We start from the raw sequence: 25,717 nt of genomic DNA, 5'->3' as shown, positions 1-25,717 counted from the left end.
TGCCACTTCTCCACTGCCGCGTTGATGAGGAAGTGACGCAAGGGCATAAGGACGCAGTCCCGTGCGCCGGAAATGATGCGGGGCGGGTTTGGTCGCGGAAGTGGGGGCTGCCGGGCGAAGTGCGGAGGGCGTGACGCGCGGGGTCATTTCCGCTTCCGGTCCGCCGCCACCTTCGGTTGCTTCCCGTCCGCTCGGCGGCTCCCTTCCCCCGCCCGGCTCTCCGCGCCCCTCCCGGGCGCCGGGGCGGCGGGGCCGTCGCCGTGCGGCCCTCCGTGCGTCTGTGCGTGCGCACTTCTACTTCCCGCAACCCGGCGCGCGCCCCGCGACACTGAGGCCGAGCGGGGGCAGGGGGCTGACCGTCATGACCCCCGGGAGCCCGGTGTAAGCGGGCCGAGGTGAGCGAGGGGCGCAATGCTGGCCTCCGTCGCCGCAAGTCCGGTGTTCCGGCCTGGGCCGTGGCGCGCGCGGGTCCAGCCAGCCTCGGAGCCGGTGTTCCAGCCGCTGATGGCTTGTGGCTGCTTTTGTACCGCTGTGCCCGGGTCGGGTTTGCCTGCCGGTGTGTGTCTTTTTTTGGGATTGTCAGTGTCCCCGTCTCGCGTGGCCCTGTTGTTTGTGTTGCTCTGCCTCTGTGTTTTGGTGTTTGCACGAAAGGGTTTGGAGATCCGACTGCCGTGTGTTTGTGTCCTGGATCGCTCCGTGTTCCTGTCAGGATGCAGTGCTTGTATTTTCTGGGTTTCTGTGTCTTCATTTCCCCAGACTCGTCTCCCTCTGGTGCATATTCTCTCTCATTCTCTCTCTCTCTCTCTCTCTCTCTCTCTCTCTCTCTCTCTCTCTCTCTCTCTCTCTCTCTCTCTCTCTCTCTCTCTCTCTCTCTCTCTCTCTCTCTCTCTCTCTCTCTCTCTCTCTCTCTCTCTCTCTCTCTGTCATTGCTATCGTCCCCAGGCCCTATATTCCTTTCTAGGAACCTATTGCCTTTGGTTTAGGATGTGCCTCTTAGGTTTCTGAGTCTCTGGTGTTCTGGTAGGAGCTCTGGGTGTGGAATCCAGAGTCCCCGCTGCTTGCCTTGCTCTTAAGTTTCCTAGTCTTCTAAACGGGAGCATTCGTAGTTCCTGCACCACAGAGTCTCTGTGCATTAGAGGTGGTGCTGGTAAAGTGCCTAACAGTGCCTGGCCTGGAATTAAGCATGTGATTACTAGTAGCTCTAGTTAGTAGAGATTTTGTTTCACTTAGTATTTAATACCAGGTTTTTGAGTTCCCCTTGGGAGAATTTTGCTATATTGTTTGTACCGTTTAATAAGTAATTCTAAATTAATCAAATGTGGAAAATTGCCTCATTTTCAGCAGCATTTGTGAGATCTAGTTTTTTTTTTTTTAAGTATGCTTGAAGTAGATAGTTGGTGTTAGGATACTGCGTCTTTAGATGCCACCCTTTTGGGAATGTTTTTTTCTGATAATAATAGCCGCCAGGGGTACTGAGCGCCTACTATCTGTGGGGCACAGAACCAAGTCCTTTATGTACCATCATATTTAATCAGCAAGCCCTCCAGGTCCTGCCGCTCCCTCCCTTCGTCACACAGCTAGGTGAACTGAATCACAGGTTTGCTTTGCTGGTTGCTTATGTGGCTGGGATTTGAGTGCAAATTTTGTGTTCTTTTTAATTATATCTCTCCCCACCTCGCTTCCCCTTGTTCAGAGCCCCGTGTGCCATGTGAGTGTTTTGTTTCAGGGTCCCTGTCTTTCTGTACTCCTGCCTCGCTGTATTGCTTTCTTTTTGCCTGCGTTTCTGTGTGCCTCTTTTCCTCCCTCCCTCCCTTCCTCCCTCCCTCTCCCTCTCTCTCCCCCCCTCCCTCCTCCCATCTCCTCGCCCATGTTTGTCACATCTGTTTGTCTTCTGGTGTCTGCCCAGGCCTTACTTGGGACCCAGCTGCTTTTTGTTTTTCTTTGCCTAGTTCTACCTGTTTGCAGGTTCTCCTTTCTTTGGCCTGAATTCAAGGTAAAGAGCAGCCTCTCCCATTCACCTATGTCTTCCTTCAGGTTGGATCATGGTAGGGCTCAGTAAATCTCCCTCCATGGCTTGTTGGAGAGGCACAGACTGGTGATCGGAGTCTACTCTGGACCAGGCTGCTCCAGTTGTGAGGTGTGTGTCCCTGGGCAAAGTGCTGTGTGCCGCTGCTCCCTCCTGTGTAAAGTGGCTGTGAGTCATGGGTTTGTAAGGATTAATTGAGTTGATAGCGTAAAGGATTTAATGGGTGCCTAGAAGGCTATAAAGGTTGTGGAAGTGCTTGTTAATATATTACCCTCATTTGCTTGACTTGTGTCCTCGATGCTTTCTGTCAGCTGGTCAGAGCACAGGTTAATTTATTTAGGTTAATTTAAAAGCATGAGTTTACTAGCACAACACCTTTAACCCTGCGCTTGGGAGGGAGGGACATGTGGAGTTATCTCTTCAAGTTCCAGGATAGTCAAGGCCATGTAGAGAGATGTTGTGTCACCCCCTCCCCCACCAAAAAATGTGAGTTTATACAGGTAAAGTGGGCTTGATTGTTGAGTTTGCTTTGGCATGTATGACGTGACCTTGGCCAAGTTATCCCAACTTCCATGGGGCTGTTGTCTCCGTTCAATGTTGAATGAGATAATGTGTGCCTCATGGCACAGTTGGTATCCAGTAGTGGGGACTCCTACTTTTCTTATCTCTCTGCTCCCTTGAGCCTTGAGCTTCCCTCCCTACCCTCGGGATACCTAGTCCCCGGTATCCACCAACCTGCCCACTTCCTGCCTCCCACTGCCTCAGGCTGTCTCTGGTCTCCCCACCATTTTAAATCCCCTCACTGGCCCCTTTTGCCCTGACTCTCCTGTCCCAGGGTTGTTAGCTTCCTCCACCCTTCCTCCCTCCTTCCCTCTCCCTCTCCCTCTCCCTCTCCCTCTCTCTCCCTTTTTCCCTTTCCCTCTCTCCCTCTCTCGATTTACTTCCTGCACTGTTGATTGAATGGCTTTTCCCAACCAGCTTCTTTGTAGAGAAAACCAAACAAATGCCATTTCTACCACTGTGGGTCTTAGGTCAATTGTAGTTTCAGAATCAGACAAATAGCTTTAAAATCACAAGAATCTACTCACAGCAGCCCCTCTGGGAACAGTGACAGTGCCATTTGAGTTCATGTAAGCAGCACCCTGGGGATGTGTGGCAAATCTGGTGAGGAAGGAGGAAGGGTTTGTTAGCACGACAGGACAGGGTGCCCCCAGAGCTGGCCCTCTGCTGAAACCTGTTTAGTAGACCCTTATCGTGCATGCAGCGCTTCACTTTATTCCCGAGAAAGCTAAGGTGCAAAGGCTGAGGCCTTTGCTATTCAGACGCTGCACAGTTAGGGTATCCGCCACTGTGTGCTCTGCCTTAGCTGATCCGGCCCAGGCAGGAAGAAGCCAGGCTTGTTTGAGGAACTGAAAGAAGCTTGGGCTAGCTAAGGCAGAGGTCGACGGGAGGCGTCTCCTTAGCTGCGTAGCATCTTACCTTCCCCTCAAGGGTGCTGGGAAACCTACAGAGGGGGAGGCTCGGGCAGCTTGGGTGCTGGTTGGCCCCCACGTCTCCTTTGTGTTTCCAAAGCTTCTCTTCCCCCACCCCCCAGATGTGGTGATCTACCAACGTCCATTGCGGTCTCCCTTTGTGAGTCGCGTCATCTCTCCATGTCCCAGGGGACTGGTGCCCCTTGACACCACTACTGGGCATTATGTCGACATCATCGCTGCGGCGTCAGATGAAGAATATCGTCCACAACTACTCAGAGGCTGAGATCAAGGTCCGGGAGGCCACAAGCAATGATCCCTGGGGCCCATCCAGCTCCCTCATGTCGGAGATTGCTGACCTCACCTACAATGTTGTGGCCTTCTCCGAAATCATGAGCATGATCTGGAAGCGACTTAATGACCATGGCAAGAACTGGAGGCACGTCTACAAGGTCAGCACCTGGGTGTGGTCTCTTCGGGCAGTAGGGTAGGAGCACTGCAGGGTATGCCTTGCCTTGCCTAGCTATCCCCCACCCCCGCCCTTCTCAAGAGGGGCAACAGTGGAAGACTATTCTTTTATATTAAATCTCTTGGCAACAGATTGATCCCTCAGCATCCTTGGGACGTTGATTCCTAGTTTTCCACTTGGCCGGAGTCTGACAGGGTCAAGTATCTTGTGTAAAATTGTGCAGTCTCTGTGAATGACCAGGTGACATCTTCCCGTGTCTTTCAAGTTTCTCTGGATTGCTTACAGCACCTAGTACAATACAAATGGAGTATAACATACTGTCATACTCTGTCATTAAAGGAATAATTAATGACAAGAAGGTATATAATTCTGTATAGGCAGATTTTTTTCCCCAAACTTTTTTGTTTTCATTTGGTCTTTCTATGTAGCTCAGGCTGATTGTAGTGAGCCTTCTGAGTTTTGGGATTGTGTCAGTACCCAGACACATATATTTGCTCTTATTTTTTGGATAGGGTCTTATGGAGTCCGGGCTAACTTTGAGCTCTGTAGCTGAGTGAGCTCCTGATCCTTTAGGTGTTTTATTGATTTGTTTTTGTTTGCTTGTTTGTTGGGTTTTGTTTTTGTTTTTCTTCTTGCATTAGTTCTCAGCTTCTCACGGTAGTCTTTGTCCTTGCTTTGAGGTGTGTACTTCTGATCCACAGATGGTCCTGGGCTGTGGGATGTTGGTACAGCACATAAGACTCACAGGTTATAGGGATGTCAGACTTGCTGATGTTTATTGATTTGTTATGAAAGGCAGTGCCTTGGGGACAGGTAACAGACTAGTGCCTGTCAAATGTTATGTGTACTACTACTGCGATAACCAAGTGGAGCATGGAGGAATTTGGGGGGCATGGAGACTGTTGTGTAGTGTTTGTTGCTTGTGATCCTGGGCTTTGAATCTGGGGCCTTCACATACACAAACAATGCTTTATCGTTTAACTCCTCAGCGTCGGGTTTTTCACCTGTTGTGTTGAGATAGAGTTGTGCTGACCTGTCATGGCTTGTCTCTGACTTGGTGTGTAGTCCTGCAGGCCTTGAATTAGTGGGTCTCTTCAGTCCCCAAGCAGCCGGAGTTGCAGGCCCACGCTTCCAGGCTGTGCCAGTGGTTTGCTTTTTTAACCAAAACTGATGTTGTGACTATCCTGATGTGCTTGTCTTTTTCTGGTGTTGGAGTTGCTGGGTCAGAGAGCACATGGGTGTGAAAGTTTGGTAAAGGTGGTCTGGATACATGACCCAGTCAGTACCCAGACTTCAGGCATTTCTTTAGGAGGAAATGCATCCAGGGCATTACTGAACAAGTTGGTTTGAGGTGGGGGCTTCAAGTGGGGGTGCCAAGGCTGGGTCAGGTGGCGAGTTACAGTGTTGACCATGGGTGTCAGGCTTGTTGCTGGGCCAGCTTCTGTGGGATGGGTCTCTTCTGACTCTGCCCCAGATAGGTGAGTGTTAGTACCTGAGGTCTCCCTGTTGGGAGTTGGGGGTAGGGGCTGTTCTCTATCTCAGGACACTGAGGCCTCTGCTTTCATGGCCCCAGTCTAAAGTCTGCACTGTCCTGAGCTATCTGAGAGACTTCCTGTCAAGGTAGGCTGGATTCCTTTGCTTAAAGCTGAAGAGACATAGTAGCATCTATGCATTGAAGCAGAGGACTGAGGACTGTTCATACCCATCACAGCACCAAGAGTATTCCTGACTTGCATTTAATCATTGATTCAATTCCTTACTGCACTTAGAATGAAAAGCCAGGTAGCATTTACTCTGCTGGGAACTGGGGAAAGGCCCAGTGTCACAAACAAACCCTTGTTTTGTATTTGTTTTTTTTAATTGTTATTAATTACTTATTTACATCCAAAATGTTGCCCCACCCCCAGTCCTTCCTTGCACAGTTTTTCCCTCTTATCCCTCCCCTTCACCTGAGGGTGCCCTCCAGCATCCGCCTCCCCCTCCCCGGGCATCAAGTCTTTAAGGGATTAGGTGCATCCTCTTCCACTGAGGCCAGACAAGGCAGTCCTCTGCTCCATATGTGCTGGGGCCACAGACCAGCCCACGTATGTTCTCTGGTTGGTGGCTCAGTCTCTGGGAGCTCCCAGGGGTTCAGGTTAGTTGACAGTGTTGGTCTTCCTGTGGGGTTGCCATCTCCTTCAGTTCTTTCAATCCTCCCCTTAACTCTTCCATAGAGGTTTCCATCCTCAGTCCAGTGCTGAGCAAACCCTCATTGAGGGTGAGGAGGGGGGTGAGGGCCGCAGGGCTTGAATGGGGGCGGATGTACAGGGAGGCCAGTCTGGAGCGGCCCTGGAATGCAGAGCCCTCCTAGTCAGTGTCTGAGATCGTGCTGTCAGGAGCCCAGAGCAGTGTGGATGCCTTGGCTGATTTTTTTTAAATGTAGTCCTGGTTCTCTTGGAACTCCCCGTGTATATCAGGTTGGCCTCAAACTTGTGCCCCACCATGCCTGGCTTGGAATGATTTTTTGTTTTGTTTTGTTTTTCAAGACAGGGTTTCTCTGTGTAGCCCTGGCTGTCCTGGAACTCACTGTGTAGACCAGGCTGCAGAGTGCCTCCAGACCAGGCTCTGCCTGCCTCTGCCTCCCAAGGGCTGGGATTACAGGCGTGCACCACCATGCCTGGCTGATTTTTTTTTTTTTAATGCCAGTTTTAAGGATAGATTTACCAAATATGATTGGTGTAAAGACACATCTCCCCTTTCTAGGCACGGTCTTCAGTGTTCTGACAAAATGTACTCTTTATAGCTATTCTACAGTCAGTAGAGCTGTTTTGCTCTCCCAGTTCTGATTGTGTGGAGCCCATGGCAGGCAGGGCTCCTGGGATTCTTGGCGCGGCTTTGAGTGCTTGCAAGTACTTACCCCGTGTGGCTTTGTCGGCGTCCTGCTTGCTTTGACTCTGGTTTCTCATGCTGTGCTGGGGCTCCTGCTTATGCATCCCTGCCTGGTGGCACTTGGCAGGCCTAGTCAGCCTGTGGAGAATGTTTCAGGGGCCTGGTAGTCTGGGAGTGGAGACCTGTGACCCATTCTTTTGATTTATGATCTTAGGGGACACAGGTCTCAGTCGCACCCCACTCTTTAGTTTGTTAACCACAGCTGAGGGCAGGCTCTGTGCCAGTTCCTGTGCACTGCCTCCTTAGTTAGTAAAGTTTTATTGGAACAGCCGACCCCTGCAGCTACTGCTTTGGAGTAGTTGGTCAGAGACTGTGCAGTGTGAAAACAGATATTTCTCTCCAGAGATAAAGATGCTAACCCTGTTTTAAATGTTGTTTGTAATGTAGGAGTACTTCCTTAGTAGAACTGATTTAAAACTTAATAAGCTCCATGGCCTATCTATTTGGTATCACTCAGTTGTCTGCATTAAAAAAAAAAAAGCGAAGCTTTTTATTGAGGTATAGCAGAGCAACCAAAGTGCGAGTGTCTAACCTGATGAGCTTGTGGGGTTGTGCACACATTGGGAGACTCGTCCTGGAGGGAGATGGAGGAGCCATGTTCAGGTTCCTAGGAGGCTTCCTCCTACCGCCCCCTTTCCCCAGGGCGAGGGTCTGTGAGTGTCTGTGAAGGGTCTTGGAGAACTCCTGAGGTGTGTGGGGGGGAGCAGCAGCGCGTGCTCTTGAAGGTTTCTTGCTTTGCTTTACCAAGCCCACCTGGGCAGTGACCCGTGCTTCTCTGCGTTGCATGTTAACAGCTGTGTCACTGATCCTCTGACACTCTTTACTGTTGGATAGCCCCAGTGCATTTGCAACAGTTTTTGTCTGCATGGCACTGTGCCTGGGGATTTGAGCAGTTTCCTACTTCATAGTTTTAGCTGTAGTTCCAAAGTCCAGAGAACTACAAGGATGAAAGTGTCTCATAACCTTCTGGCTGGCACAAAGTATGATGCTCACTAAGGGGAAGTAATTTATATGCTGTGCTCCTGCCCCGTGTTGCATGACTGTTGGCAGAACTCCCTTCCGATTGGATTCTGAGGTGTATCCCTGTGCAGTGTCTTCCTGGTTTCAATCTGGAACATTCTGGATTCCAAAACATAAGGGCCTCTGGCCTACCTATTGCCTTTCCCTTTGGGGTGTAACCAAGCATAGAAATATTTCTCCTCTGAGAGTAAACACTGCCAGGGCCAGCGGGGGACTAATCAGAGTAAATACTTGTCAGAAAGCCTTTCCAAAGGTGGGTGGTGGCGGATCCCTGTAATCTCAGTTCTCAGGTTGAGGCTGAAGTACTGTGAGTGTTGAGGCTAGTGTGGTCTGTATAGGAAATCACTGTGTGTCCTGTCCTGTCCTGTCCTCCCCATTATAGAACTGTAATGAGGTGTAACGATGTTTTATAGCAAATTTTGCTGTGTAGATAGTGCTTAGCTCCTGTGGCTGCCTCCTCTGTCATATTTCTTTTTATTCCATTCATGCCTGTGGAGTTTGAGTTTTGGGGGGCTCCGTGGAGTCTTTGTAGCCATCACATAAACCTAAGGTGTACTGTTCCCCTCGGATAGTGACTTTTTCAGATTCTTATAGGGACCGTGACCATGACATTGCCCTGGAAACAGCCCTTGAGTTACATCTTTCCATGGGTTAGTCATTCGTGTCATTTGCTTAAGATTTCTTTAATTTTGCTTTATGTGCATAATCGTTTGCCTGTATCTCTGTGAGGACTGCTGGCTTATGGCCTAGTGCCATCAGAGTTAGAAGAGGGGATTGGACCCCTGGGAACTAGATGGTTGTGAGTCGTCCTGTGGGTGCTGGGGATGGAAGTGGGCTCCTGTAAGAGCAACATGTATTTTTAACCACTGAGCCATCTCTCTGGCCCCTGGGTTACAATGACTATTTTTTTCCTTAAGTACTTTGATTTCATCTTGCTGAAAATGGAATTTGTTTGCATATTACAAAATAGAGATACTGGGGTATGCCATTGAGCTGTAGTTGTTTGCCTTGATCTTGTCATTCCTGATGCTGTGGTGTGCGGCTTGGCTTGGGTTTTTATCCTTCCTGAGAGAGCCCGGACCTAGAAGGCCTCTGTAACATCTCATTGCTTTAGCATCAGGCCGTCTCTTCATCCTTAAGACTCCTGCACTGTAACCTGGCTCTGTCGCTTCAGATTTTGCTTTCGGGATATGGGGTGTGTTTTGTGGTCCGACATGATGCCCTGATTGGCTACTTCAGTGGTTGCCATCTTGTCTTCTGTGTTAATTGTTTGTGAACTACCTAGAGTCCACACACAGCAGTCAGCTTTTTGGAGTGAGCAGTCCTTTGGCATCTGGTGTATTTGGTGCTGGTTGCCACACCTGGCTGATGGGTGAACTTTTCTTTGACCCTCCTGGACATTTCTCACTAACACTTATTCTCTGGCAACCCATGCTCTTCTCTGAAACTGATGTCTTCTAGATGTTTCTTCTCCATGGGAATATACATTGTGTGGCCTTTGTCCCTGGCCTCGGGCCGAGCACAGTGTGTGTCTCATGGTAGTCTGTGTCCCCACTTTTCTCCTTTTTAGGTCCACTCCACGCTCTACTGGGTGGACAGGCAGTGCATTGTGAGCCTTGAATGTGGGCAGCTGCCCCAGGGCCCCATGCTTCCTCAGTGTCTAGCCCCTTGTCCCATGGAGCCCAGTGTCGGTGACTGTGACCTGCACTTTGCAGGCCATGACGCTGATGGAGTACCTCATCAAGACGGGCTCTGAGCGAGTGTCCCAGCAGTGCAAGGAGAACATGTACGCTGTGCAGACGCTCAAGGACTTCCAGTATGTGGACCGTGATGGCAAGGACCAGGGTGTGAATGTGCGGGAGAAGGCCAAGCAGCTGGTGGCTTTGCTGCGGGATGAGGACCGGCTTCGGGAGGAGCGCGCCCACGCGCTCAAGACCAAGGAGAAGCTGGCACAGACTGCCACGGGTGAGGTTTCTCTCCCACTCCTGGAAGTCCCAGACAGCTAGGACCTGCCCTCTGTTCCTGTCTGTGCGCCCGTCCCGCTGATGCACCCTTCTCCTCCCTTGCCTTGTGATGGATGGCCTTAGACTTTAGAAATTTCATTCAGCTTGCCTGGAATCTTGCAGAAAGCTTCCTTTGGACTCAAGCCTGTCCAGACCCTGAGGGCAGCCAGCCGGCAGGGTCCCTGACTCCTGTCTTGGTGTTTTGGAGTGTCCAGGCAGGGGTGCCCACAGCTTGTTAGATTGTTTGAGGTTCAGGGTTAGGCCAGCCCCTGATGGGGACGTGTGTGCTCACTCCTGCTGGAGCTGCTAGTCTGACCTTCTGTAGACTGTCCCTCTAGTTAAAGGGAGTGTTAGGTCACAGAGAGGCCAGCACCGTGGCTCACAGGATGGCCCGTGAGTCCACTTTTTGAGGTCTTAGAATGTTGTTTTAAGTGGTGGATTCAAGTTTAGTGGGTGCTCATGAGCATTTAAAAAGACATGAGCGTGGCATGAAGAGAGCGTGTCCCATGTCATAAGGCATGTTCAGTGGCACATGTGGGCTCCTGGAGTGTATAGGGGCTTCGTGTTTTCGTGCTGAGAGGCCGTGGCAGGGGAAGCAGGACGAGTATTAGACTAGAGGAGGACAGTTGACCACTGAGCTTGCAAGTGGTTGTGGGATGGGGACAGTGCTGTCCTGGGGTGAGCTAGGTTGGACCTTCCAGGGCAGATAGAATCCAATGTCTGTGCCCTTGGCTCTAACTGTAGGGCTCTGTCTGGTGTCATGTTTGGGTCAGAGATGTGAGGACACCGTGGGATGTGCTCAGGTGGAGCACTGAGCAGGGAGCACAGTAGAGCGGAGGGACCTGGGGCGGTCCAGTGACCGCCGGGGAGAGTGGCAGCTGTCGTACAGGCTGAGGGGATGTGTAGCCAGGAGCATGCCTGCGTGGCTTTGTGGCAGGTGTGTGGTATGTATGCATGTGTGTATGGGGTACGCATGTCAACAAATGGCTGTGTTCTTGCAACCACATGTGTAGAGGCCCAGTGTTGATAGCTTTATACATGGTTCTTCTTGATGCATGGTCTTAGTCAAACCCTGAGCTCACTAATATGTTAGCCTTGAGCCAGCTTGCTCTGGCCCCTGGCTTTGTCTCCCTAGGCTGGAAATACTAGTGAACTGTTAAGTCTGCCTAGTATTTAGGCTTATTCTGGGGATCTCAACTCTGGTTCTCATGTTTGGGCAGCAAGTGTGTTAAACCACTAGGCCATTTTTCCAGTTTCTAGAGGAGGGTTTCCTAGTTGTTAGGTACTGCCAAGCTCCAGAGGGGCCAGGCACTTGGCCTTGGGCTTTGCGGACACAGCAGCCTGAGGCACACACGTCACCTGGTCTACACACACACATGAGTTGGGTCACATGCTTCTCACGCTCCCATCAAGGACTCTGATATTGCAGTTGATTTTTTTGTTTGTTTGTTTGTTTGTTTGAGACAGGGTTTCTCTGTGTAGCCCTGTCTGTCCTGGAACTCACTCTAGACCAGGCTGGACTCAAACTCAGAGATCCACTGCCTCTGCCTCCTGAGTGCTGGGATTAAAGGCATGCGTCACTACTGCTTGACTTAAGTTGGAATTTCTTAACGATTTTTGTATGTCCTGGCATGTTCTTTCATTTTCTTTCTCAACCATTTTAAGTGCCAGCTTTGGCCATCAGCCATGGTCTCCTGACCCATGTCCTAGAGCAAACTGCTTGGAGAGGGAAGTTTCTGCAGGAGTTGGAGAGGGCTGCAAAGGTCTGGAAGCCACAGGGAGCCTGACGCTGGGCGCTTGGTGTGTGTGTGGGGAGACCTGTGTCATTGGTTGCTGCCTGTTCCCTTGTAAGGTTGAGGTGGGCCTTTCAGTGTCTGTGCGACCTGGGGAGCCTTATGGTGTTTGCGCAGTGTAGGTCCGGCAGTGTGGTATGGCTTGCCAGCACCCGCCTCCTGGGGATGTTCCAGGATCTGTCTTAGATAGAAGTGACTGACAGCTTGCTGTAGTGTATGGATTTTCTCCTGGTCACTGCTGGAGCAGTGGTTAGAGACCTGCCCTCTGTCAGGCGCCTGTAGACAGAGCCAGGGCTGAAGGAGGGACTGAGAGATGCAGACTGTAGGAACTGGGGCCTCTCCGTCCTCCTCTGGGCACCATCGAGCTCTCTCCTGTGCTGGCCCTGGAGCCAGACTCTTGACCTTAATGTGGCCTTTGCCCATCTCCATGCCCTTCTCCTGACAGACGCCATCAGTTGTTCCCATCGTTGGTCTCCACAGATACTGCCTTTCCTCTCAGGGCTGCGATTCTGCCTGGAAACGGAGGCCCTTGGCTGCTCCTTTGGCAGCTCTCTTAGCTGGGAGACCAGGACCCCTTTGGAGGCTGCTGCTGCTGCCCTTCAGCACTCTGGTCACCTTAGCAACAGCTTCCTCTCTGAGGGTGGGCTGGCCGTTGCCCCTCCCTGGACTCTGGCTCCATAACTCTCTCTCCCAGTTTGGCCCTCAGAGGCCATTTGGGGGGAAGGGGATCTGTGCTGGGTTTTAGGCTACAGCCCACATCTAGCTGTGGGACCCCCATCTTTTGGTCTCTGGTCCATCTGTGTCTTAATGTCTTCCTGTTTCAGCCTCCTCAGCAGCTGTGGGCTCCGGACCACCTCCTGAGGCAGAGCAGGCGTGGCCACAGAGCAGCGGAGAGGAGGAGCTGCAGCTCCAGCTGGCCCTGGCTATGAGCAAGGAGGAGGCTGACCAGGTACTGCACTGTCGGGGGAGGGGCCGGCTTGTGTTCTGCCATCCTGTCCTCATGCCTCTGCCGCCTCCCTCTCTCTCCACCTGCCCCTCTCCCTGCTCCTGCTGTCTCTCTGTCCCGGTGCTAACTCCGTCTTTAGCTTTTCTCCTGGGAAGCTGCCCTGCGCTTGGACAGTCAGGCACACAGCTTCTTTCTTTCTCTGCCCACCTTTATCGATTTGGGAGAGCCAGTGTCTCCTTCCCTGATCTTGCTCAACCCTGGCCCCCTGTCCCTTTTTGGTCCGCCTCTCTGCCTATTACTGTGGCTCTGGCTTCCCCTGCCCTGCCCTGCCCCTCATACTTTCTCTCCACCAGCCCCCGTCCTGCGGCCCCGAGGATGACGTCCAGCTCCAACTGGCCCTTAGTTTGAGCCGAGAGGAGCACGATAAGGTCAGAGTGGCCTCCCTCCCTTACCCCAAGGGCTTTCCTTGCACCGAGCCCAGGTCCGTAGTCCGAGCCCCTCCTGAGCGGCCGGCCGCCCCTGCCAGCAGGTGCATTTGCTTCCAGCCCTCTTTCAGTATCTTCACTGTAGAAACCTTGGTCCAAACAGAAACCAGGGTGGACACCCAGGACACTGGATACATGTGCTACAGACCTGGGGCTCCAAGTATCACTAGGTCATGCACCTCGGCACAGACCAGGATGGGAGGGCCTCCTCCTCTTCCTGGTCCCACTGCGTCCTACGCTGTCTTTACAACCAGGCTCAGCCATCCCTTTCCTAGCACCCCACACAACCCCTTCCACCACACCAAGCTCCGCCCTTCTCCCACCTTTGACCCAGGTGCCCCATCCCCATCCCCACTCCATACGTTGTTCACATTCCATTTTAAGTTTTGTTCTCAGTGGGGGAGGGGAGGGTGGACTGGGCCAGCTGCCGCCCACGGCTGCGTTCTGAACCTGCCTGTCTGCTGCTCTCCATAGGAAGAACGGATCCGTCGTGGGGATGACCTGAGGCTGCAGATGGCCATAGAGGAGAGCAAGAGGGAGACTGGGGGCAAGGAGGAGGTAAGCGCCTGGGTTTTGTCCCCTGGGTCACCAGCTCCTGGCTGAGGATTGAACCCAGGGCTTTGCACATGCTAGGCAAGTACTCTACCAGCTCCGGCCCGGCCCGGCCCAATGTGACTTTGTTGCCACTGTGGCTTTCCTGTTAGGCAGCAGGGTCTGCTCAGGCTGCCGTAGGCCTCCATCTGGTGAGGGGGCTCACTTGTTTCAGCCTTCGCCCTTCACACTGAGTGTGAGCGTGGCCACTTGGGGAAGACCTGGCTGTCCTGTCTCTCGGACTGCTTGCCTCATGGGGGCCGATGGAGGAGAGAGAGAGAGACAGAGACAGACAGAGAGAGAGAGAGACAGAGAGAGAGAGTGTGTGAGTGAGTTTGTGTGACATGCGTGCGCACTTGTTCTTGTGCACTCTCACATGCTCGTGCATGCCTCTGTGGGTTATCTCCACTGTCACTTGAGGGCTTTGGTTGGCTACTTTTCTGTGCCTGCCCTCAGAATGCCAGGGCAATTGCTTAGCTGTCTGCATATGGACAGGCAGCACTGCATGGCGTGCACTGCAGGGCAGTGATGTGGCATCGGGAGGTGATCGGAGTGACCTTTGGGGGCTCAGGGGCGGCTTGCTGTTCTGGGGCTGGGCGAGATCAGTTTAAACATGCAGCCAGAGCACATGGGGAGGGAAGGCCTTAAAGTACGGCTGGTTGCAGGGAGGAGGGCTTCACCTTTGTCTTCACTCAGAGGACCCAGGGGTCATTGTACAGGGCCAGAGAATGAGTAGGTGACTTGGGGCCTTTGGAGGAAGACCTAGGTGGAGAGTGGCTGGTAGGGAAATCCGGAGGATAGATGGTAGGCAGGGAGGAGGGGTGGAGGGAGGGAGGGACAGCCCCTGTGGGTGGGTGCCATCCTGACTGTCTACTCTCCTCATACCCCTTCTCTTCTGTCCCACAGTCATCTCTCATGGATCTTGCTGATGTCTTCACAACCCCAGCCCCTCCACAGGCCTCAGACCCTTGGGGGGGCCCGGCATCTGTGCCTACTGCTGTCCCTGTGGCTGCTGCCGCTTCAGACCCTTGGGGGGGCCCTGCTGTCCCTCCGGCTGCTGATCCTTGGGGTGGTGCAGCCCCCACACCAGCGTCCGGGGATCCCTGGAGGCCTGCAGCCTCTACAGGGCCCTCTGTTGACCCTTGGGGTGGGACCCCAGCTCCTGCAGCTGGAGAGGGGCCCACACCTGACCCATGGGGAAGCTCTGATGGTGAGCACCACCATACTCTTCTTTGAAGCCCCCAGGGGTAACCATTTCTTTAAGAACGAGGGCCTTGGGCAGAGTAAGGGGTTGTGAGATGGCCAAGGCACATGGCGTGTGAAGTTAAGGAAGGCTGTAGTGGGGTACGTGGTGGGAAAGTTGAGGGTGCTTTTGAGAGCAGGTATAGGTGGGCCCAGCCCACCCCTTGACTAAGTAATGCTAATGTTGTAGGCAGAAGGGCCTGAGAGTGGGGCTACTCATTTGGGCCGCGATGGATTGAGAGGCAGCAGCTGTCCAAGCAGGAGAGACTACTCATTTGTACATCTCTTTCCTCATCTAGGTGGGGCTCCTGTCAGTGGACCCCCATCTTCTGACCCCTGGGCACCTGCCCCGGCTTTCTCAGACCCCTGGGGAGGTTCACCTGCCAAGCCCAGCAGCAATGGCACTGCAGGTACTGGGCTGTCCTATGCCAGGCTGGGGTGGCAGCCCTGATGTGAGCGCTGAGTATCTGGCACCCGAGGGTGGAGGAGGCTGAGGTAGAGTTCCCAGTTCCTAGGCGGCTGCTGAGCCCCACATCCTCACCCCCACAGCCGTCGGGGGCTTTGACGCAGAGCCTGATGAGTTCTCAGACTTTGACCGACTCCGCACTGCCCTGCCAGCCTCTGGGAGCAGCACAGGTGAGTCACCCTTCTCCTGACCTCCCAGGAGCCCCGTCCTCGGTTGCTTCTTATCTCCGCCTTGTTCCAGGTGGTGCCAGCATGTACGTAGAGTGCACATGATAGAGAGTCAGATCCAGCTGCCCTCTCCCACAGAGATGTGTGCCTGCATCCTATCTACACGCCCCTGCCTGACCTCTTTCCGCTCCTGGGTCATTTATTGAGTGGGGATAGGAATTGGAGAAATTTGAGTACGCCCCTTGGGGTGGGTGCGGTGGGTTGTCTTCTGTTTAACCGTGCGTCTCTGAGGCCCTGGAACAGACTAGCACCTGCCTTGACTGTAGGCTAGCATCTTGACTGCAAATTCCTAAGAGCGGGCCTGCATCTCCTTGTCGGCGCCTTACCCACAGCCACACACAGGCCTGCTTACCTCTGCTGTTTGTTTTCAGATGAGACATGGCTGGGCTGCTAGCTTGTCATCCTCCTGCCTCAGCTGAGTGTCTGGAAGTATAGGTGCATTCCCCACGCTCCCCCTTCTCTCTTCTTGTTATACTGGAATTGAACCCCAGTTGTTCCTTACCATTGAGCTCCAGCTTTTTCCATTTTTTTGTTTTGTCTTGGGGACAGGATCTTGCTATATTGTGTAGCTCAGGCTGGTCGTGAATGAATGTGTGATACTCTTATTGAGGTCTCTCAGGTGCTGGGGTTATTTGTTTGCCGCCCTGGGCTTTGCTTTATTTTCCTGGTGTTTCCATTGATTATTTCCTAGAGGAAAGAAGTTTGCCCTCCGACCCTTAGCTGTCACGAACTCTCCCAGCGTTAGGGGTGTCTGCCTGCTTTCTGCACTATAAAATTCTACATGCAGCTGGAGTCCTCCTTTGGGGGACGTGGTCTTTTGAGGCTGGGCTATCCTGTAGAGCCCTGTCCTGCTTCCCAGGACTGTCACTGTGGGTTGTCCTGACACCCTGATTGTTTCATTCCCTCTGTGCTTCTCCACCACAACGAGATCGTCTCGGTTTTTAGTTGAGGCTCAGCTCAGCCTGCCTGTTCCTGAGACCTCATCCTGCCTTTCCCCGGTCCGCTAACTCAGGGTGGGACTGTGGGACTGCCAGTCCATCTGAGCACTGCCCTGGCTTTTTCCAGGGGAATTGGAGTTGCTCGCCGGAGAGGTGCCTACTCGCAGCCCTGGGGCATTCGACATGAGTGGGGTTGGGGGCTCTCTGGCTGAGTCTGTGGGGAGTCCCCCACCTGCTGCAACCCCAACTCCCACCCCCCCAACACGCAAGACTCCGGAGTCATTCCTAGGCCCTAACGCAGCCCTCGTGGACCTGGACTCGCTGGTGAGCCGGCCAGGCCCCACACCGCCAGGAGCCAAGGCTTCCAACCCATTCCTTCCAAGCGGTGAGTGTGGACTGTGGGACTCCTGTGTCTTTGGTCTCTGTGGTTCCTACAGAGTAGAAGACTCACGGAGCAGGCATGTTTCTCTACCTGGGTGTGCATCCGAGACAGACACTGGGAGCCAAGCACTTGCTGACTGCTTCTTTCCTTTGCAGGAGCTCCGGCCACCGGCCCCTCTGTCACCAATCCTTTCCAGCCAGCACCCCCTGCAACGCTCACTCTGAACCAGCTCCGTCTCAGTCCTGTACCTCCAGTTCCTGGAGCGCCACCCACCTACATCTCTCCTCTTGGTGGAGGCCCTGGCCTGCCCCCCATGATGCCCCCAGGTCCCCCAGCCCCCAACACTAACCCCTTCCTTCTATAATCCAGGGTAGGAGGGAGGCCTGGTTCAGCTGGCTTCCCCAATTTCTGCTCCCTGGGAGATCAGTATTGTGAGTGCATGTGAAATGGGGGGCCCTCCCCCACAGGGCCCTTCCTGCGGCCCACTCACACTACACCCTCTTCCCAAGTCCCCAACCCCCATTTCCCCTTGAGAAAAACTGGACATGGGGATGGGGAGGGGAGCCGGCCAGAGGAGGACCCTTTTCTGTGGCGTTAGATGGGGGAGGGACAGCTGGGGTTCCCCCACCCATTCCACCTCCCTCTAAACTCCTGACACCCCCAATCAGTGTTTGAGCCTCCTCGTTCCCTTGGCAACCCCTGGTGAATCCTTGGTGATGATTTTGGCAACTTCGGGAATAAATGGCAATTCTCATGGGTGTGGCTCCCCCAAATTCCCATCCACAGGCCCCTGAGAAGCCCCTCTTCAGGGCAGACTCGGGGCTTGGTTCACAGGCCCCTGAGAAGCCCCTCTCCAGGGCAGACTTGGGGCTTGGTCACAGTCACCTCCTGACTGGGAACAAACCTTTCTGAAGCATTCAATTCCCCAACTTAGTTCCTGGATCTGGGCTGTGGCCAGGCTGTGGCCCTGAGTCCTCGCATCACCGAGTCCTACACAGGCATCACTAATTCATCCCAGCATGCCTTGGAAGCCTTGTTAGCCTCTGCTGGCTAAACCCAGTGGACCACCAGATGGCATCTCTTGGCCATTGCTCTGTGTCTTACCATGTGCTAGACCACATGTGATAGCTCAGTCGGTGACTCCTCAGGTGGCCTGGGTGGGTAGATGCTCCTGTCAGCTGGCATGTACAGAGAGGCATTTGCCAGCAGTGATGTCCCATGTGTCCTGGGTTTTCCTTCTGGGGGGAGGTCTTTCATTACTTCCCAGGTCAAATCCTGACTGCTGGCTTCATTTTCTTGGCAACAGTTGCACTGGTTGAAGGCAGGTGGGAGTCAGATCAGCACAGATGTATACTTAGCTCAGACAGATGGTCTTATCACCATTACACTTGTTACCATGTTGGAGCCTTTGAGCAGCACCCAGGCCAGTTAAAGATACCCCCAAAAGTAGAGAGGGTGTGCCTGGGAGACTGAGTCAAGGGCATTCTGAGGTTTTTAGAGATGACTCCAGAGGCAGTACCCCATGTGGGCCGTAGAGCAAAAAACGTCATGAGATGCAATGTATTTGGTTAGGGACCTTACTTGTGGAGGAGTGGTCACTGGCACAACAGGGAGCACCCCGCCCCCATCTCTTTCCTGTGAGGTGTTGGGAAGGCTGGAGTGGATGGGGAAATGGCTGTCACCCCGTAGTCAAGGAGGTTAGGTTTAGCCAGGAGTGCTGTGGGTGTGTTGGAGGCGTTCCCAGCTCTCCTCTGCTGCAGCTTCTTGAAGCCCCTCTGTTCTGGTACCTTGTAGCTTCTGGTACCTGTCCTAGTGGCTAGGACAGTTCAGTTAGGCGGTGAAGGCAAGAGAGCCCTTTATCTTGTGGGTTGACATTTTGTGGTTGGGTGACCACTCGGGTCAAACCATGTGCCCTGAGGAAGTGTTTGGTGGAACTTTTATTATTCTTTTACCTCTAAACTTTACATCAGTTTTGGTTAATGCATCTCAGGAGGAGACCAGTTTTAAATCTGTTTCCTGCCTGACCTGATGGTGGGTAAGGGTTGATGCTCTGTCTACCAGCTTTTCAAAACACTAAGAAAACCCAAAGCATGGCCTGGAAGCCGCAGCACAACCTTTGCATGTCCCCTTTGCATCTTGCTTACAGTCTGAAATACAACGCAACCCTAACGAGATTGTGTCGCAAACCTTATTCCAGAATATTCCAGCCAGCAGAGTTCAGCAGGTGCTGCCATTGAAGGAAGCCCCTGAGGCTCAGCAGCTGGGTGTGTAGTGACCCCCATGACAGGATGACTCAGCTCAGACATCAGCGCCCCTAGCAGCGAGGGCTCTTTAGTGACACCTTATCCCTAGGCAGCATGCTCGGGGGCTGGAGGTGAGACTCAGTACTGTGCAGAGCATTGGGTCAGGCCTCTAGCACCCAGCTGAGAAAGCAAGGTGCGGTCTTTGACCCTGTCCTTTAAGGGCAGCGGGTGGTAGAGCGCAGATGGTCACGCCCTGCAGACTCCTGGCGGAGCACCCTAGCTGAGCGGGTGAGCTCTGGGTTCCTTGAGACCCTTTGAGACTGGGGTTGTGGCTCAGCAGTAAAGCACTTAGCATGTGAAGTGTGAGGAGCTGTGCTGAGACATCCAGGACTCATAGGAGACATGCACAGAGTGTGCATCTGTGCTCTACTGCTCCTGCCAAGAGGGCAAGCGGGAGGGAGAGTCCCTAGATGCTCTCAGTAAGCCTCAAGGCAGTTCACCTCTTAGCAAGGTAAGGACCAACACCCGGTGTTGTCTTCTGAGCTCCACCGGTGTCCATGCACACACCTGCATAAAGTCTGTACATAACAGACTTTAAGGAAGTGGGAGAGTGGATGAGAACATGTTTACTGCCAGCCTCTACACGCTCAGGCATGCGGATGCACACACAGAAGACTGATTACTAGGAAAGATTAAGCTATTGCAGATATGGGGACCCTCGTGAGTGGGTTGTGCAGTGGGGCAGAGATCTGGCTCTACTGTGAATGGTGGGTCTGTGGGTAGAAAATGATGAAGATAATAGCATTTGGGGTTGATTTTTTTTTTTTATTTGTAATTTTATTTACATGAAACACTCCCCCCTCCCCCCAGTTCCCCCTCATTTTTGTTTATTTTTTGTCTTTTTCAAGATAGGGTTTCTCTGTGTAGCCCTGACTGTCCTGGAACTCACTCTCTAGACCAGGCTGGCCTCGAACTCAGAAATCCTCCTGCCTCTGCCTCCCAAGCGCTGGGGTTAAAGGCGTGCACCACCGCCGCCCAGCACCCTCCCTCACATTGTTAAATGGTGACTAGACATCACTTGGGGGTAGGAGTGGGGTGGTTTGCATAAAGAGCCCTGTCAAAGGCTGAGAGGTTCTTGCTGAACTGACAAGAGATTGCTAAAACTCAACACTCAGGGTTGAGAATGAACGCTGTATGGTGGGAAGGGGTGTGTGTGTGTATCTCTCTGACCTGGATATCTGTGGAATGGGCCTGGAGGGGACAAGTCCCTGACTTCCTCCATGGCAGAATTCTGGATAATTCATTGGGTAAGAGGGACTCTCTGATCCAGAAAGGTCTGGCCTGGGTTGCAGGCAGGAACTGTTCCTTGAACCCGCAGGGCTTTGCCAAACAGGATACCCCTGGCACTGGGTTGGGCATGGGAGATTGATGGTTGGCGTATCATCCGCCTCACATCTAAGCTCTGGTTGGCTCCCAGGGCCTGCCACTGCCATTACCTTGCGGTGTCCCACCAGGGATGGGGCGTGTGGGTTCTCCTGCTCTCTATTCCTGACAGTCCACACTTGACCCTCCCCTGTCTCACTGTGCACAAAACAGGAACCCCCCATTTCCTGCTAATGGTCCGCTTCTGCTTTTTTTGACCACAGGTTCTTATAGACAGAGATTTGCTGGCACAAGGCTCTGGTGACTGCACCGCAGTGAAAGCTGCAGAGCCCACCTCCTGGCTCTAAGGAAGTGTGTAAACCCCTGTCGCTTCTCACAGTTTGCTGCGGCCCCAGGCCACCACCCACTGAGAAGTGCCTCCGTCCCCTTGGGAACCCTCATTTCCTGTAGGATTCTGACATACTTTCTATTTAGAAATCGTTAGGTTTTCTTTTGGTTCTTCAGATTTGTCTTCAAGTAGATCTATGTTTTAGCCACAGTGCTTTAATTGGCAGATTTTAAAGAGCACTATTTCAAAATTGCCGCTTAGATGCAAATTTTAAAAACACCTAGGTTGACCAGGCGTGGTGGCACCCATCTTTAATCCCAGCACTCAAGAAACAGAGGCAGGCCAATTTCAGTGAGTTCAAGGCCAGCCTGGTCTACAGAGCTAGTTTCAGGACAACCCAGGCAGTAGCACCTGTCTTGAAAAATAAATACAAGAGAAAAAAACAGAAATTCTACCTTGAAAAAAAAATGGAACAAATATATTTTGATTATATCCACCCCTTCGTCCCACACAATAGGTACTCCCCAACTTGTCTCTCTTCCACCCTGTCCCCTGTTTTTTTGGTGTGTTGTTTTGATAACCTAATATGTGCAGACAGCGCTGCCTGCTGGGATGTGTACTGCTTGGTTTTGTGCAGGAGGCTGTGGCTCTGTGAGTTGATGAGTGCGTTGTCCAGAAGACAGCGTCTCACAGCCCTCCCCATCCTACACCTCACGGTCTTCCCACCCACTCTTCTGCACGGCACACTGTTCCCTGTACCCTTGCTGGGGGTGATAGAGATGTTCCCATTCAGGGCTGAACTAGCAACAGTTACTTATTCTGAACACTTGGACCAGTTAAAAGCCTGCAGGAAGAGGCTGGCTAAGATTGAAAGAAGCATAAATACTCAAAGTAGTTTGATGCTTTCATTTTGCAAAACAACAGTGCTATGTTTCCCTCCAGAGCCATACGCTTTTGATCAGGTTTCTATTTTTCTTTTCTTTTCTTTTTTTTTTTAATTTTTAAAAATTTTTTTATTTTTTATTTTTATTTATTTATTTATTTATTTTTGAGACTGGGTTTCTCTGTGTAACCCTGTCTGTCCTGGAACTCATTCTGTAGACCAGGCTGGCCTTGAACTCAGAAATCTGCCTGCCTCTGCCTCCCAAGTTCTGGGATTAAAGGCGTGCGCCGCCGCCGCAGCCACCACCACCACCACCTGGCTTGATCAGGTTTCTTGGGTTTTTTTTGGATTTGGTTTTTTCGAGACAGGGTTTCTCTGTATAGCCCTGGCTGTCCTGGAACTCACTCTGTAGACCAGGCTGGCCTTGAACTCAGAAATCTGCCTGCCTCTGCCTCCCAGAGTGCTGGGATTACAGGCGTGTGCCACCACTGCCTGGCTCTTGATCAGGTTTCTAATCAGAGCAATTATAACCTTCATGCTATTATACGCCAGTGGGCACATCTTGCCTAGCAACCACTGGGTAATACTGAAAAACAATGCTTTCTGGTGGTGCGTTGTGGGAAATAGAGAGTGCCCGAGAACTATCCACAGGTTCAGACCATGCTCCCGTGATCTTGCCAACCTACCAAATGCCTGGCAGTTTGCTGGGCCTCAAGGCTCTTGGCTGGTATAGTCTCACTGTCCTCCATCTCTCTGGTGGGGGACCCCGAGTTCCTCTCTCTTCCACACATTGCCCACGCACCCACAATCTGCCACCTCACCACCCAATTATCTGGTAGAAAGTATGACTCTTAAAGCTTAATAGTTAACCAATTAGATTTATGTATCAATAACATTACAATTTACAAGATGCCAATAAATTCAGAGGCAGTTGATAATGATAAAGCTTTATCCCAATCTGGCTAACCTTTTGAGAGCATCCAGTCGGCTTCCCTTCCTCACCTCTCCTGTGACCTCTTATCTCTCTAACCCCTAGCTCCTTGTTCCAAATAAGACCATTTCTACATGCCCTCAAAAGACAACCCATAATAACCTTCTCCAGCACCAAAGCCCAGGGAACTGAGTCGACAGCTCTTCATAACTTCTTCAAACTGAATATGGGTGTTGGAATATTATGAAAGGGGGTGGAAAGGGTAGAAAAATAGGATTGATTAGTCTCTGATGTCAGTGACTTGACTGGATCCAGCTGAAGTCTAGGACATCAGGGGTTCAAGCAGGTCAGTTCAGTATGTCTGATGAGGAAATTCACCAAGGCCATATATTCTGTAATACATAAGTCTCAAAACAAAATTTGAGTATCATCAAGATATATTTTTTTGTTTGATTCTCTGGAGTCTAGTCCTCTGGAGCTCTCCCTTCATCGTATCTGATCCATAGAACTCGAAGGTGTAATAACCATCTTCCAAAAATAGAGAGACAAAACCTTTTCCCCAGATTAGCATATCTGTGAGCCAGTAATTAGAAAACCCATTATTTAGACCTGTCCCAGAGGAATGATCTAACCACAACACTCAAAATCACACCCATTTTGAAAATCAAAATCTAAAACAAATGAAGTAAACTAAGATACTATACTATGCATTTTCTGTTTTGCCAAGCAGGAAAAGACACTCAAGATTCCTGTGCAGACCACGTCAGAATATGAGCTTTCCTGTGTCTGAATAAACCTATACCATCTTTCCATTTGGCTGTCTGCCCAGAGCCACAGACATAATTTATTAATGCCTGTTCAAAGCAAGCAATGGTTATTGCACTCTCTACTCTGGAGAGAGTTACTGCACTCTCTACTCTGGAGCCAGTGACTAGTATTCCCTATCTTGTTCTGAATCGCAGGCGAAATTTTCCACGTGATTCAGACAGACTTTGACAATTCATCCTAAAAGCAAATAATCCTAATTTTAAATTCAGTTTTCTTCTGCTCTAAGAGGTAGGCAAATTCCAATCTTCTAACTCAGAGCAGTCCGTAATTTTCCACAATAGGAGTCCTCAGCATGGCTAGCCTTCCTTTGTTACAACTTCCCTCGCTTGAGTCATGTGACTCGTTTTGGGCACTACTCAGTTACTTACCAAAATAACTAAAACTCAGACTAATCTCAAATTTCTAGTGGGTTCGGTCCAGCCAGCATGTTAGGTACACCATCTGTTGTGTGGTAGGTAATTTTGCCACAACAGTGGTGGTGGTGGCACATCTAACCTAGAGACTCAGTGCAGGGCCCTGCACGTGCCAGGCAAGCACACTGCCACTGGCCTACCAGGAATGTTTTCAAGGGCAATGAACTATGAACTCAGGAGAGTACTTGCTGGGTGTGCACAGTGAAATTATGAGCTTGGGAGAGCACTTGCTCAGCGTGCACAAGGTGTCTGGGCTCAGTCGTTCTCCAGTGCCAGAGAACGGCATCTGATGTAGAGACCTGGAGAACAACCTGGCTATTACCATTACTGGTTTCTCCCAAATTTATAATGGACCAGCCTTGTTCCTTGTGTGGCTCCATCAGCCCTCCTCCCCTGGAGTATTTCTTTAAAATGGTAATTATGTTCCCTAGTGACGGTTGGGGTATTACGGTTAGCTATGAGGCTGGAGAGAGGTCTCAGTCATTAAGAGCATTTGCTGCTTTTCCAGAGGACTGAAGTTCAATTACCATCTGTAGTTCCAAGTCCCCTGTCTTCCTTGGCACCAGCATGCAGGCAGTACATATGCAGACAAAACACTGTACACATACAACTTAAGAAAAGACCCACTACAACAATGTATTTTGGAGTTAACCACAGTTAACTCAATGTCAGGCTAGATGGTACACTATTGTCCAGAGAGGCAGGAGGGTCAAAAGGAGCATCAGCCCAGGCAAAAGGAAAGAGCAAAGACAGGGCCATAGCTCATCAGTAGAGCCTAGCATACCTGAGGCTAGAGATTTAATCTCTAGTTCTGACAAAAAGTATTTTGAAGGAAGAGGTCAGTAGGGAGGAAGTTTGTGGAGTAACATGGCCTCTGTGTTAATGGAATGTTCTAAACAGCCTAAACAAGTTATCCAGGTCTAGCCTAATCTTAACCTTAAGAACTGAACTCCATCTATGTCTGGGAGAGATGGGCTCCTGATTTAATAGGGAATGATGTCATGGGTGGGTGTGGCCTACTCCAGATCACCATTGTGGAGGCTTGCGATGGAAGTGTGATACTGGGGCCCCTAGGGACATCTATCTGGGTTTTATTCAGAATGTAGAGCTGTCTCAGAGTGTAAGGTCTTTGAGACATTTATGTCTCAGTCAAGATCTCCTGTCTCACTGGTATAATCATTTCATTGTATTCTGTTAGTGAAAAGATGGTTTTAATTTTATTTTTTGTGTATGTGTTGGGCTGCAAGTGTGCATGTGTTCTGATATGTGTGGAGATCAGAGGACAATTTGTGGAACTGGTTCTGGACTTTCACCTTGTTGAGGCAGGGTCTCTTTATTTCTGCCACTGAGCTGTGTCCTCTAGACTAACTGGCCCATAGACTTGTGAGTGATTCTCGTGTCTCTGAATCTCAGGAGGAATACTGGAATTACAGGTGTGCCCCACCAAATCAAGCTTTATATATGCGTCTTGGAGATCAAAGTCGGTTGTCAGGCCATCTCTCTGGCCCTAACTACTACCCCCTGTATGCCTTTGCCTTTATTCCATTTCCTTTAGAGAGGCAGAAGAAGATAATAAAATGTCCTAAGTCTCTTGAACCCAATGTAGCAGTTAAGCCAGGGGCTGCCACACTTGGAGACAGAGTGGCTGCATGAAAACGGGCAGGAGAGGCTTCTTGTTCTCACTCCAGGGCTTTGTTGTCCCCCTTTCCTTCATAGCTAA

At 51.5% G+C, this 25,717-nt stretch overlaps 1 protein-coding gene across 5 annotated transcripts; it reads left to right on the top strand.

Annotated features, from left to right (window-relative positions):
- Window positions 1-132: 132 nt before the first annotated feature.
- Epn1 (epsin 1) lies at window positions 133-17,744 on the top strand. Of its 5 annotated transcripts, none has more exons than XM_052169613.1 (12): window positions 133-395; window positions 2,035-2,137; window positions 3,621-3,950; window positions 9,631-9,880; window positions 12,536-12,660; window positions 13,011-13,085; window positions 13,617-13,700; window positions 14,640-14,943; window positions 15,275-15,385; window positions 15,525-15,611; window positions 16,734-16,991; window positions 17,144-17,744. In XM_052169613.1, the coding sequence occupies exons 3-12, from the start codon at window positions 3,723-3,725 to the stop codon at window positions 17,350-17,352; spliced, it is 1,731 nt and encodes a 576-aa protein (XP_052025573.1). In that variant the 5' UTR covers window positions 133-395; window positions 2,035-2,137; window positions 3,621-3,722; the 3' UTR covers window positions 17,353-17,744. The 5 variants fall into 5 exon arrangements, with proteins under 5 accessions (XP_052025573.1, XP_052025575.1, XP_052025587.1 ...); XM_052169615.1 differs by having other exon boundaries at window positions 2,035-2,194; XM_052169621.1 differs by lacking the exon at window positions 133-395 and adding an exon at window positions 421-556.
- The last annotated feature ends 7,973 nt before the right edge of the window (window positions 17,745-25,717 follow it).

This window comes from Apodemus sylvaticus, chromosome 1 (genome assembly GCF_947179515.1).
Source record: "Apodemus sylvaticus chromosome 1, mApoSyl1.1, whole genome shotgun sequence".
NCBI lineage: Eukaryota > Metazoa > Chordata > Mammalia > Rodentia > Muridae > Apodemus > Apodemus sylvaticus.
Note: the sequence above shows the minus strand (reverse complement) of the source record. Positions and strands in the feature narration are given on the sequence as shown.

Excerpts from the sequence above, each read along its gene's own strand:
- Epn1 (XM_052169627.1), top strand. The coding sequence starts at position 3,723 with ATGTCGACATCATCGCTGCGGCGTCAGATGAAGAATATCGTCCACAAC. Across the intron at positions 9,881-12,535 it reads GCTGGCACAGACTGCCACGG|CCTCCTCAGCAGCTGTGGGC; the intron begins GTGAGGTTTCTC and ends TTCCTGTTTCAG. Across the intron at positions 15,612-16,733 it reads AGCCTCTGGGAGCAGCACAG|GGGAATTGGAGTTGCTCGCC; the intron begins GTGAGTCACCCT and ends GGCTTTTTCCAG.